At 43.5% G+C, this 14,408-nt stretch overlaps 1 protein-coding gene across 1 annotated transcript in view; it reads right to left on the bottom strand.

Moving 5' to 3' along the window:
* Positions 1 to 14,408, bottom strand: part of RPGRIP1 (RPGR interacting protein 1) — a 224,866-nt gene that overhangs the window by 110,710 nt on the left and 99,748 nt on the right. The window contains exon 13 of the mRNA XM_069242083.1: positions 8,552 to 9,106. Coding sequence (XP_069098184.1) covers positions 8,552 to 9,106 — 555 coding nt within the window. The remainder of the gene's footprint in view (positions 1 to 8,551; positions 9,107 to 14,408) is intronic.

The following is a 14,408-nucleotide window of genomic DNA, read 5'->3' as shown; positions in this document are numbered from 1 at the left end:
GCAAGAGTCATGCAGGCCACTGATATAGAAGAGAACACATGTCGGGATTAATGCTACAGTTAGTAGTGTTCAAGCTTCAACCCTGACACATCTCTTGCTCTCAGATTTGATCTGGTAGAGTCGGAACTTTGAGGTGTCATGTCCCAACTAAAAGCAGACATTTGAGGAGGGGTCTGGATCATTTTGTGTACACGGCTGCACAGGGAGTTGCATCAACAATGTTCAGGGTCTATCAGGAGTACTCCTACATAGTGGGACTCTTTGCAAAATATTAGTACTAAATGCCAGATTCCAACATTTGAATCAAGCAATTGATTGATTGACCATGAACTGTCTTCTTCTCACTGCTCTGTTCCTCTCGTCTAGTGGTGTGGATGAAGGTTGCCAGTCCCAGTAGCAGTTCAGAAGATCTCTGCAAATCAAAAACTGGTTGGCACAACTGCACCTCTTTACTGTCACCCGGCACTAAGCACAAGGCACTGTTTCACTGTATGCAACTCAAAACCTCTCAGCTATCTAAAAATGAAGCCACAGTCCCATATCTAAGAGAATAATGGCCAACGGCTGCCCTCAGCCTTTTGCTTCTAAGCACTGCAGTATACCATTAGTAAGCTCAGTGACTCTCACCCACAAGTGTGGTCACTGCATCTTCAGGGCCTATTCCAAAAGACTCAGCTTCTACCTCTGCTTTCTCCTGCCGACCTGATCAGGTTTGAGGCACATCAACATGCAGCTTGGAGAAGCTTGCCCTACTTTGGAGGATATCAATTCATTTGAGTGCCAAGAGGTGACAAAGGGGTTGATTTATAGCTTGGTAGTCCAATGGATCATTGGAGGCCTTCGCCTTTACCTGCCCCTGACCTTCAAATGTAGGACTGCCAGACCCTGCCTGCTTGACGAGGATCTATAAATACAGAGATGGGTGCACTGAAAATAAAGTTGAATGAGGAGCATGTGCCATCTGGTTTTGGCCCACTCAGCATTCTTTTCTTGTTTTCCGTAAACAAATTCTAAGAGCAAGAGCTTGTTTGGAAAACAAAACAAAAAGCAATAGCCCGACATGCAGAGACAGTTCTATGAATTGTGCCATTATTTGTTCTCCCTATCCATGGAGGATGCAGGCAGGGGCAACCTGTGACGATGACCCTGCCCCCAATGTGGTAGGGTTGTTAACCCTGAACTTTACTAATGAATATTCATGTATTTTGAGTGTTGGATTTGCGTAGAAAATGTATTAACCTAGAGAAAAATAATGCACGGATTTGAAGGTGCGGCCACCAGAGTGGCCATCAATGTTCACGAAGAGTACACATTAATGGCTTATTAATATGAAATGTTAAGTTTATGTTTAATTAATGTAGTAATATGCCAGATAAAGGATATGCATTATGCATCAAATCAAATCAAATCAAATCAAATCATTAACATTTATAAAGCGCGCTATTCACCCGTGCGGGTCTCAAGGCGCTAGGGGAAAAAGGGGGGGTTATCGCTGCTCGAACAGCCGGGTCTTTAGGAGTCTCCGGAAAGCGGAGTGGTCCTGGGTGGTCCTGAGGCTGGTGGGGAGGGAGTTCCAGGTCTTGGCCGCCAGGAAGGAGAAAGATCTCCCACCCGCTGTGGAGCGGCGGATGCGAGGGACAGCAGCGAGTGCGAGGCCAGAGGAGCGGAGGAGGCGGGTGGGGACGTAGAAGCTGAGGCGTCTGTTGAGGTATTCCGGTCCCTTGTCGTGGAGGGCTTTGTGTGCGTGGGTGAGAAGTCGGAAGGTGATCCTTTTGCTGACTGGGAGCCAGTGCAGGTGTCTCAGGTGTGCGGAGATGTGGCTGCTGCGGGGTATGTCGAGGATGAGGCGGGCCGAGGCGTTTTGAATGCGTTGCAGGCGATTTTGGAGTTTGGCTGTGGTCCCGGCGTAGAGGGTGTTGCCGTAGTCCAGGCGGCTCGTGACGAGGGCGTGGGTCACGGTTTTTCTGGTGTCGGCAGGGATCCAGCGGAAGATCTTGCGGAGCATGCAGAGGGTGAGGAAGCAGGCGGAGGACACGGCGTTGACTTGCTTGGTCATGGTGAGAAGAGGGTCCAAGATTAAGCCGAGGTTGCGGGCATGGTCTGTGGGGGTCAGTGCGGTGCCGAGGGCTGTGGGCCACCAGGAGTCGTCCCAGGCGGACGGGGTGTTGCCGAGGATGAGGACTTCCGTTTTTTCAGAGTTCAGCTTTAGGCGGCTGAGCCTCATCCAATCTGCGACGTCCTTCATACCCTCTTGTAGGTTGGTCTTGGCGCTGGCGGGGTCCTTGGTGAGGGAGAGTATAAGTTGCGTGTCGTCGGCGTAGGAGGTGATGATGATGTCGTGCTTGCGTACGATGTTGGCGAGGGGGCTCATGTAGACATTGAAGAGTGTCGGGCTGAGTGATGAGCCTTGGGGTACGCCGCAGATGATCTCGGTGGGTTCTGAGCAAAACGGAGGGAGGTAAACTCTTTGGGAACGGTTTGAGAGGAAGGAGGTGATCCAGTCCAGGGCCTGGCCTTGGATTCCGGTGGAGCGGAGGCGGGTGATTAGGGTGCGGTGACAGACGGTGTCAAAGGCAGCCGAGAGGTCGAGCAGAATGAGGGCGACTGTTTCACCGTTGTCCATCAGGGTTCTGATGTCGTCAGTGACTGAGATGAGGGCGGTTTCAGTGCTGTGGTTGGTTCGGAATCCGGTTTGTGAGGGGTCGAGCAGGTTGTTGTCTTCCAGGAAGGTGGTCAGCTGTTTTTTGACGGTCTTCTCTATTACTTTGGCTGGGAAAGGCAGAAGAGAGATGGGGCGGATGTTTTTCAGGTCGCTCGGGTCAGCCGTAGGTTTCTTTAGTAGGGCGTTGACTTCGGCGTGTTTCCAGCATTCGGGGAAGGTAGCAGAAGAAAAAGAAGAGTTGATGACGGTCTGGAGGTGCGGGGCGATGATGTCGTCGGTTTTGTTAAAGATGAAGTGCGGGCAGGGGTCCGAAGGGGCGCCGGAGTGGATAGAGTTCATGATGGATTTGGTTTCTTCCGTGTTGATGTGGGACCAGTTGTTGAGGGTGATGGCCGTGGATGCCGGTTCGGTGGTGTTTGGTTGGGTCTGGTGTCCGAAGCTGTCGTGGAGGTCGCTAATCTTGCAATGGAAGAAAGTGGCGAGGGATTCGCACAGATCCTGTGAGGGTGTGACGGCGTTGGCGTTGGCGCTGGGGTTGGAGAACTCCTTGATGATGCTGAAGAGTTCTCTGCTGTTGTGTCTGTTTTTGTCCAGTCTGTCGGTGAAAAAGTTCCTTTTGGCGGCGTGGATCAGGTGGTGGTGTTCGCGGGTAGCGTTCTTGAGGGCGGTCATGTTGTCAGCGGTGCGGTCCTTGCGCCAGGCTTTCTCAAGGGCGCGACATTAGATTTATTAACTGCAGGCCTTATCTTAGCGAGGTCTTAGGCCTAGTTGCACAGCCTTATGTCAAGCTGCCTTTCTTAGGCATTTTATAAAATGGCTGTTTAGAGAATTAAGTTATGATTTTCCACTCTACTGACCATGTGCTCGTAGCTGAAGTTCGTTCTCATGAGAAACTGCTTGCTAGAAGATGCTGTACTTGTTAGTGAAACAACGTTTAATGTAATGTAAGTAAGACTGACCTTTCCAGGAGAAGACAATGGATGCACTGACTGGAGTGTAAGCTGCAACAATATTGATATCTGACAAGCCAAATGACAGGAGCGGGAGAAGAGGAGCTAATCATCGACATCTGAACCATGTAGTAGTAAAAATGTTAGATTAAGGGTTTTAGTTTTATTGGACAAAATGCAAAAAATGCGATTCATTGACCAATTAGGACGTGGGAAATAGTTTTAGGAAATCTCACTTAGCCAGACTACACAGGGAAGAGAGAGCGCACTTTTCAATTAATCTTCTCCAAACTGCTTAAACAGATTTTGCTTATTCTGAACTCTGATGCTGAATACTGATGCCTTGCTGACCGAACTGATGTCCTATTGACGAAGACTGTCACAGCTTGTTGAGCCGTATTGAGGACAGGTATAAAATTACGTTACTGAATGTTATGTCTATTTGCTTTTGTTTCTAGGTACCAACCGCTTTTTTGATAGAGCCATAGTTAGATGTTTTTCCAAAATTGTGTTGACAAAATTGTTTTGCATGAAGTCCAAACATGCTATTCTAATCTGATGATAGGGTTCTCACTGATGAAATTTGCTACATGTAATAGCATTTGATGTCTTTTTCTTGCTGAATGTAAATATATGTTATATCGTTTGAACAATTATTCTTGCTAATAATTTGTACTGTACCCCCTGCATGGAGGTAAGTAGGGTTCTCTGACAGTAGAGGGGAGTGGGGGGTGTTGTGTGCGTGTGTGTGAATGCGTGCATGCGTGTGTGCATGAGTGGGTGTGTGTGTACGTGCATGTTGTGTTGTGAGATTGCGTGTGTGCCGGGATGTATGTTCATGTGTGTTGCTGTTAGTGTGTATGAATGTGTGAATACGTGTGTATGCGTGTGTGTATGGGTGTGTATGTATGGGCGTGTATGTGTGTAAATGTGTGGGGGGGTCGGGAGAGGGAGGGGGAAAGTGGGGGAGGACTCTAGGGAGGGGGAGGGGGCAGGGGAGACCCCTATTAGTGCTAGGGAAGGAATTCCCTGGCTCTGATAGTGCCTACCACCATGGTTTCAGTGGTGGTACAGACACCACTGAAACCATGGTGGTGGGCGGGGTCATAATGCCATGGGCGGCCTAGTGACGGCTGCCGGGCTGGAGGCTGTAGTCTCCAGCCCGGCAGTTGTTACTGCTGTGGCGGTCGGTGTGGTACATTGGCGGTTTGGCTATGTCCAAACCGCCAATGTCATAATAGTGGAGGTTGGTACCGCCAGCCTGCTGGCGGTATTACCTCTACTATTCCATCGATCGTCAGGGTTGTAATGAGGGCCTAAGTTACATGAATTTAGCATTGTTAATATAGGAAAATAAATATTTTAACTTTTACGTAAAGGTGTGGTTATTCATGACTGAGAGGTCATGGTGTGCGGAAATTACTGACTCCTATTGATTATTGATGTTATTGATTGTTATGGTTACTGATTTGTATTGGTAAGGGGTTCATGGTGGGAAAAACTCGAAGTGCAGTCAAAAGGTCCATCGGCATTATTTGTGTCTCCCTTGTAAGTTTACTTTATAAGGTCTGACGTGCTAACAGGGTCACTGCCAGTGCAACCCGGCGATCCTTTGGCTGGTGGACCCCAAGATCAAGGGTTTCTTATCACAAACCTAGTGGCTCCCCCACTTCTGAATAATGTGGAGAAACTGGGAGTTTGTTTCGGCAGAGAGGTCCCTCTCTGCCGAACTTTAAGCCATTCCCACAGTAGGTAGTGTATGCCACACGAACTAACTCGTTTGCTCTATTATGTATGCGGTTCCAGCATAAATAACAGGTGAAATAGTCAATCTGTGTCTTTACGAAATGAATGGCATCGCCTTTATAACTCTGCCCTTGTCTTTTCTCAGGTTTGGGGTTCTCGGGATACGTCGAAAAATAGCAACATAGGAAAATGAGGACCCCCCTGCGCAAATCACCGAATGGGATTCTGGCCTCACAGCCTCTACACCACCTCCGGCGGTGTGCTCAAATCAGCCTAGTGTTTGCGGGAAAGCAGTAAATCATGCAAGCACCCAGTCAATTTAAAATATACAGCCATGGCTAACGATGAATTGGAATGTAGCGCGCATAGCGCTGCGATGGTAGTCAAAAGCATCCCAAGAACTTTGGTCTGCATCCTGTGTGTTCAGGATAGGCCTGGCTCCTTTCCAGCAGGTACGGCAGGCCTGTTCAGGCGGGTTATGACGGGTGGGGTGGGGTTTAATGGCTCATTCTCTGTGCCTAAAGAGAATTTAAATGATATCCAGCAACAACGTTGGAGACTTAAATTGTTTGGGATAAGTTTGAAGCTCACAGTGATAAAAACGACTGCTTTCATATCTCTTCTCTAACCAGACAAAAGCAAAAGGGTACCTTGCAACGCTCCTCCTACAACAAAGCAGGAATGTTGTTTTCCTAAAAAGAAATTCATGCAAATGTCTATGAAACTATAGCATGTATGGTAGTAGTTTTTTGAGTGTTGTGCTGGGATTCATATCGAAACTAAATAAAAACTAAAACAAATGAAAGATGTTGCTCCCTGACACAAACGAGGAATTAATACATATAAAATGTATGTGTATTTATGTTATCTTGCTGTGCCTACTGCAAACGTTTAGGTGTAATCCCAGCAGAAGCATTCAGCCTTTCATCATACTCAGACTGATGAAATAAGTATCACTGACTTGACTAACATAATTAACTATGCTTAAAATGTGTACATTTTGTAGCAAGCCAATCTACATATTTGTTCAATGACACAAAACAAAGTTCTCAATGGAAATTAAGTTTAGGCTTGATACTCTACAACACATAAATTTCACAATGTCTAATCCAGTAGATTTTGTGAAATCCATTAATGATATTGGCCAACCTCACAAGCATCTTGATGCCCAAGCATGCTTCATTATGACTCATCTATCGTCACCCACCAGCTACAGAATCCTGGGGGACAGTAAAGCGAGAGGAAATAAGGTAATGTAACCAGGGACACTGGAACTATATGATTATGATTGTGGTGTTTCCGTATAATGATGGATTTGCCACACTTGCCACATAATCCATCAGCAGCATAATTTTGCAGATTTAAACAAAACAAAATTAATTCTAGCGCAAACGGATCCAGAGTTACTAAACCGCTGCTGTGGGTGTTGCTGCTAAATGGAAGATCACTTGCAAAGGTTCACTGATCATCCTTCTGTTACTGATTTCTCTGTTCAGGTGTTCAATTGCTGCTAATGAGGTGTCATTTTTTGCCTAAATGGTGCTAACACGTGTAAAAAAGACAAATAATGAGGTAATAATCCCTCGCATTTTTCTGAATTACGCTTCACAATTAGCATTTTCTTGCAGCAAAATGTAGCGAACCCTGCTGCCTAAATTAATCCTCTCCTCCTGTATAGTTCTAGTGGTTCTGCATATAACACGAGCGAGTAAGCGAGAGGCAAAAACATAATATAATACAAAAGATTTTCAGAATGATGGGTGACGAGAAATTGTGAGAGAATGAATACGAGCAAGGGGAATTAGGGCCAAGGCGAGAGAAATAGATGAATGTAAAGTAAGACAGAGAGAAAGTAACAGTAATGGTCAGAAGAGAGCTTCAGAGATTGGAAGAAAGAAAGAAAGAAAGAAAGCAAGAAAGAAAGAGAACAAGAAAGAAAGAGAGAGAGAAAGAATGAGAAAAAGAAATTAAAAAAGAAAGAAAGAAAAAGAAAGACAGATTGAGGAATGTAAAGAAAGAGAAAAAGAGAGAGAAAAGAAAGAAAGAGAAAAAGAAAAAGAAAAAAGAAAGAAAAAGAGAAAGAGAAAGAAAGGAAAGAGAAAACTAAAGAAAGAGAAATAGAAAGGGAAAGAAAGAGAAAGAAAGAAAGAAAGAGAGAAAGAAAGAAAAAGAGAGAAAGAAAAAAGAAATAAAGAGAAAGATAAGAAAGAGAAATAAAAATAAATAAAAAAAAGACCGGTAAGAAAGAAAGAAAATAAAGAAAGAAGAAAGAAAGACAGAAGGAAGAAAGAAAGAAAGAAAGAAAGAAAGAAGGAAAGAAGAAAGAAAGAATGAACGAAAGAAAGAAAGAAAGAAAGAAGGAAAGAAGGAAAGAAAGATAGAGAATAGGAGATCCTAAAAGAGAAAAGGGATGCAAAGAAACTGAAAAGGACTAAAAGGAATAGAAAGAGAGATACTATAAAAAGAAAAAGAATGCAAAGAAACTGAAAAGGACTGAAAGGAAGAGAAAAAAAGACACTAAAAAAGAAAAAGGATGAAAAGAAACTGAAAAGGACTGAAAGGAAGAGAAAAAGAAATATGACAAGGAAGACAGTAAAGGTGAAAGGAAAGAGATGTAAAGGAAGGAAGAAAAAAAGGAAGGATTGAAGGGAAAGAAAAGATGCATAAAAAGAAAGTTAGAAAGGGAGAAAAGAGTACGATGGAGGAACACTGACAGAAAGAAAAGATGGAAGTTAACTGAAACTGAAAGAAGGAAATACACTGAGAAAATCAGAAATGATGAAGGAAAACATGGAAAGTGGGGAAGAAATACAAATAAGGCATTATAGAAGGAAGTAAAGATAGAAAAAGAAAGAAAATGCAAGGAAGGGAAAGAAAGAAGTAAAGACAGAAAGAAAGATAGAAGTAAAAACAGAAACAACATAAAGACAACGAAAAAGGAAAAGGGAGAAAGAAAAGACAGCAAAAAGAAGCAATAAATACAGAAGGAAAAAATATAAAACAAAGAATGAATGAAGAAAAGATCTGAGGGAAGAAAGAACTGTGGTCTATAATTGGTATTCAAATGTCCCCCTTATTCTGCATTAATTAGTACATTGTTGTACAAGCTATTATTACTGATTCAACCCGTAGCCCACCCACCCAACACAAAAAAACACACACCATAATCAACTCATGTGTGTTCCCGCATTACCTGGTAGTCCTTGTTGATTTTATGTTGCAGGATCAACATGTCCCTGGTCTTCTCCAATTCTAGAATGGTTTCTGCGTGATCTGCCTCCATATCCTGGAGTTTCTTTGTGGGGTTCTCCAAGGGACGCTCCTTCATCTTTTGCCATCTTGTAACTGGGTTCTCTTCCTGTGAGACCTCCAGCACATGCAGCTTCTTTTCAGAGCTCTCAATATGTCCCACTTCCTTCTCATAGAGCTTCTTTCCAGAGGTGTCCATATGTCCCATCTCCATCTCACAGAGCCTCATTCCGGAGGTCTCCACATGTCCCACCTCCGTCTCATAAAGGTTCTTTCCAGAGGTCTCCATATGTCCCACCTCCATTTCATTGAAGTTCTTTCTAGAAATCTCCATATGTCCTATCTCCATCTTGCACAACTCTCTCGCTGGGTTGTCAATCCAAGCACCTCCAGCTTTCTCAGTTTGTGTTTTCTCGTCCGTTTTCTTTTTTGCCTCCATCTTCTCCTCCCAAGCTGCCTGGGGAATTCCCAGCCTCCACAATCCATCTGTGATGTGTGACTTATATGAGAGTGGGGAGAGAAGGGAGCACATGTCAGAGAAGCTGTGGGTGAGAAGTCTTCATCTACAGATCACGTACTGATTAAAAGAAATAATTAATTAGTTATGGTGGCACTTATTAACATATCAGAGTTTGGGAATTACATATAACTCTGGTATTAAGACCCCGTGCGGTCTTCACGGGCCAGCCATCATCCAGAGCTAAATAAAGTTATTTTTTTTGTAAATTAAAATGATAATCGTCTTCAAGGAGTAATCAACCTTACTGATTCCTGACTGCCACACATTACCTCTATCATAAACTGAAACTGTCAACTTTCCAACCATACATTTAAATCACTTTGTGGTGAATTAAAGAAAATCAAACAAAATGTATTTGAATATAAGAGAGTCAGTTTATTGGCCACAATCTCGTTAACCTTCAGCCTCCGGCCTCCAACTGATACGAATGGAATGTTCTCTTGGTTCTCTTTCACCCTGCATTCCACACCCTTAGCAATGGAACCTGGACTGCAGAACGCAGTGTGAAAGACTTATCACCACACACTTCTTTATCATAGATCTTTAATATCTATCAGGTCTAGTGGTCAATTCCAGGGTTTAGTGGCAGGGTACAACCTGACGTTCATTGAAAAAGAGAGGAACATTTTAATTTTGCTTGAGGTGTCTAAATTCATACATTCCAACCCTAATCAACTCTTACGGTACACATTTACCTAGTTGTGAGCCTAGTGTGCTAACAGAACAATAGGTCACTCCTCGGCGTCTACCCATATGTATAATATTGCACACTGATTACTAAATTAGCTTACCATTGCTAGAGTAGATAGATTTGCTACTTCTCAAATTGAAACTCATATTTCTTCCAACATTCGTCTCTTCTTGTTTCTGATTGATTCCGGACCCGCAGCACCAAGACAGCAAAACTTTCAGTGGGCAGATGAGGACCTCTGGTAATGAGTACCTGCCCATTATGCTTGAATTTTCATCACTCCATGTTTAAGGTTGTGCAGGAGAAAATTCTGAGATGGTTGCCCGTCTTTCTAATTGGGTTGACTTAAGTCAGATGGAAGACTCATGTCTGCCCTCACCCTTCCCTTGAGAGTGCTGCAAGGATTGACTGTGCTTCCTGTGGTATCCAAACTATAGGTAAATATGGTGGAGATAGGTGGATGTCCTGGATTTAGACCCTCGTGTTTGCTGATGGTGTATATCTTTACCTCCAAAGGCCAAACTATGAGTCAGGCAGAGCGAAATTACATGTGGTCTTCCCCTCCGCCTTATTCCTAGTGGGCCGGTGTTCCCACACCTGATTTTCCCAGGATCCAGTCTTTCAAGGTGATAACTTCACCCTAGAAAAATTGCATGAGGTTTTGGTTGCAGCAGAACCCAAGCCTCATTTCCAGTTTTTTTCTGGTGGGGAGCATAACATGCTCCCCATACCAAAACCTTCTATTCCCTTTTCACCCTAGTCTCCAGAATGTCTCTTCTGCCCACACTGAGGCAGAAGTATATATTTACTATCTTCTTATAGAAGGTGGTATAAGTACAGAGAAAAAAACACAAAAGTGGGAAATCTGTGTGGTTTTATGATTGGTAAATCTGATCGCACATAGTAATTCCTCATTCCATGGGCTTTTATTGCATGCTAAGGATACATTTGCTTGCGAATATACCATTCCACCACCACCATACAACTGAAGCAAGACCAAAGTGTCATGAAACACCTAATAAGCTGTCTCAATTGTTCAGTTGACTGATGTCATTGCATTTCCTTGAACTTGACCCTATCAAAACAGAGCCATTTCCACTCTCTGCTGTGTCTTCCAGTACAAGTAATGAAGTGTCTTCCCTGGATACTCTCTGACAGGAATCCCTATTTCTTGCTTCATTGTCACCTTCTGCTAAATTATTTAAAGCAACACGTGACTTCTTCCTTAAATCCAGACTTTTTGATTTGGGGCATTTACACTTAACCAAACTATATCAAACCCAACCTCTTCCAAAAGATGTGTACAGACCATAAAACCTTGATGTCAGTTTCTGCTGTCTGACCCACTGCTCCCTTACTTCTCTCCTTTAGAGCGCCTTAAACAGCTATTCTATATACATACAATCACATAGCTGTCATATTTCTATCATGACAGCGATGAATAAAGATCATCTGACCAGATCCATGCTAATACTCTGTGCTCTTGAACATTTGACATCAACTTCAATAATGCACAACAGTGATTTGTATGGTTGCATGTGGGTACATGGTAGTGTTGTTAGGCCTTCAATGTCTCTATCAGATTGCCAGCATGGCCTCTCTTGAAACAAATAATTTAACAAAAGATGCAGGAAGCTTTAACAAATACCTCTGTGAGAAATTGGGTTGTTGGTTTACTATGGTGTGCGCTCTGGTCGAGCAACATCCACAGTCCCTGGCATGGTGTACCGTAAAAAGTCACTAAATTAACCTGTGCTTAACCCTGAGTAGCTTGGCACAAAAAGCAGTCAAGCTGAACTTAGAGGAAATGTGTTAAGTATTTATGCAGCATTAATGCATAAATTCTTACCACATTATAAAGAAAAATCCTATACCATTAATAAAGTGAAAACACAACACAAGAACAATCCTATACCAATTTACAAAAATAGAGTAAAGTTTAATAAATCTCACACCATAACAACAACAATCTAATCAGCAGAACTGGATTCAGGATTTTTTTGAAAGTTTTAGGAGCTGCGCCACAATTGGGTCAACACAAACTCAATCATCCGAATCAACCAGATGGGGTGCACAAAAAAAAAAATGGGGCCGTTACAAACAACATGACGCTGTCACTACTGTTAGACTCCTCTAAAGCTGCCAAACTGCCCTTTTACCTCTGTTATATCGACTACAAAGCTACCTTTGGCTGCATCAGCGGAAACAGGCTCTTGAGTAGAATAAGAGATTGGTCAGCACCACCTGTGCTCTTGAAAACCTATACTCCAATACCTGTGTCAGAATTGGGTGGCCACTGGGGTAAACCTTTCTAGGGCTATCCAAACATCCTGTGGACTTAAACAAGGATGCGTCTTGGCCCCCCCATCCTCTTCAACCTATTTTTGGCAGAGCTTCCTCTAGTCCTGTCTTCCATCAACTTTCACACCACAAAGCTTGGCTCCATACCCTCTCAAACCTCCTCTATGCCAACAGTCTGGTGCTGATTAGCCAGACAAAGGTCGGGCTGCAACGTCTTCTGAATGCCACCCAAAAATACTCAGCAAAAAAGGGTTTAACATTCAAGTCCAAGAAAAACAAAATCATTGAATTGTTTAAAAAAAAAAAGAGGTAAATTCAGCTGATTTCTTGACTCCACCATGGTTGATGAAATCAGCAAATATAAATACCTCTGCCTTATATCTGATAAGAAGGGGGGGCTTCAAGTCCTAAAAAGAGGAGATAAAAAGGAAAGGGTTTGCTGCACTGGCAGCAGGGATAATGGCTCTATTCACAAATCTGAGCATGCTGTCACACAGACCCATTTTAGAAACAGCAAGGGCAAAGGTGGTGTCCACACTGGGATACGTAAGCAAACCACTTTGTGGCAGGGACTCAAAAACCCTGGACACTACCACTGTAGGAATCTACAGAGAATTTTTTCAACTCCTCAGATACACCTCACCCACTCAGCTCAAACTGGAATTCAGTCTAGTCAAACAGTCAGTTGCCAGGAGTGCCACATTTACCAACATATGCTACAAGCTCAAATCCGCCCACAAGAACACTATAAATCACGTCTGGCTGGAAATAACCAACAAATCCCACTCAGTGGCCAGGGACTATCTTACAAAATCAATTGACTTGCTTGGACAAGCACATATGTGGTCTGCCCAGCCTTGAAATCTTCAAAAAGCATAAAAATTAACATCATCCCTAGAAGACAGTATCTGGGAAAGGCCTTCAGCTGCAGGACATAAGACAACTTTTTGAAACACTCCCTTGGCATCCTCCCTTTAAACGCACACAGGGGTCCATGGCTGAGGGCATAAGGAGAGGTTGCCTTTAGGCTGTGTGGTCATCAAAAGGAGAATGCAATTTATACCATCTGCCCCTGTAGGTGCACTTTAAGCCTCCGCTGCCATTGGCTGTGCCTTTTGTGTGAATCAGGCTAGTGTGCACTCTTGCAGACAAGCCTGCCTAAACTCAGGATATCTGCAAGCAATGTCCCGAACAGTAAAGTGTTTCCAGGGAGTTGACAGGGCTTTAAGAAAGGCACTTGTTTCACCAGAACAAAATTGCCAGCTCCGAACACCTGTCCTGAGAGTGACGCTCCCTACGACAATCTAGACCAACTGCATAAAACAACATGCTTGGCATCCTGGGAAGCACCAACATAGCATGGCAGCAAGGCAGTCACTCTTACCTGCTGTATTAAAATAGTAATTGGTGTAATGTTTCTTCTTTGCACAAGCATTTTACTCTTGCACTAGCTCCGCACAAGCTCTCCTCTTCGCATAAACACTTGTTCCCGCACCAGCTTGCAGCTTTAAGCAGGGACATGACTACAAGTCATGGTTACACAAACCTTGGCCCTCCTGGGTTGGGACTTGGAACAAAAAGTCCTTTAGACAAACTCTACTGTATGCTGCCACTGACAACATCCGCAGCAGGGCAATTATTTGTATCACTTTTCAAATACCTCCTACACTTGTTCTCTTCCTGCATACAATCACAGCCTTAACTAGGGACACTGATGGTTCATTTCACATGTTTGCTAAGTCTCTTGCAAATTGCACAAGTATGATTTTTAGCATTCCAGTTGAAAGATGATTCAGATTTTAAAAGCCTTTTGGAATACCATTCTTAGTGTATTTAACCATGTTGCATGACTTCTTTTGTAATGATTTTAATTAATCAAACAATAAAGTTTACTTTAAAAAAAAATTAAAAACTAGAGCCTGAAATCTCAAAGAGCCAACTGCAGACATCTAGTCATGTGATACTGAGTCAAAGTCTAAAAATATGACTGGCAATAACAGAATACAGGTCAGATACAAGAAGTGGATTGAGCGCGGTTGGCGCTTACCTTCAGACATAGAAGAACTTTCAAGAAAAATATTCTAAGAAGGTAATGTTCAGTGGACCAAGTCTGTAGGAGGTGTCTGAGGGAGGAGCATTGTCATCGGGGAGCCACTAGACAAGGTTGTGGTGAAGATATCTACACATTTATGGAAGTCACAAATGTCCAGTGGGACTAGGTAGGAGGCTGCGCCAAAGACAGTTGCAGGAGGTCGGATAACCCTTTGGCGAACAACCGATGAACAGGAT

This window comes from Pleurodeles waltl, chromosome 6, assembly GCF_031143425.1.
Source record: "Pleurodeles waltl isolate 20211129_DDA chromosome 6, aPleWal1.hap1.20221129, whole genome shotgun sequence".
Lineage (NCBI taxonomy): Eukaryota > Metazoa > Chordata > Amphibia > Caudata > Salamandridae > Pleurodeles > Pleurodeles waltl.
This window is presented reverse-complemented; position numbering and strand designations above follow the sequence as displayed.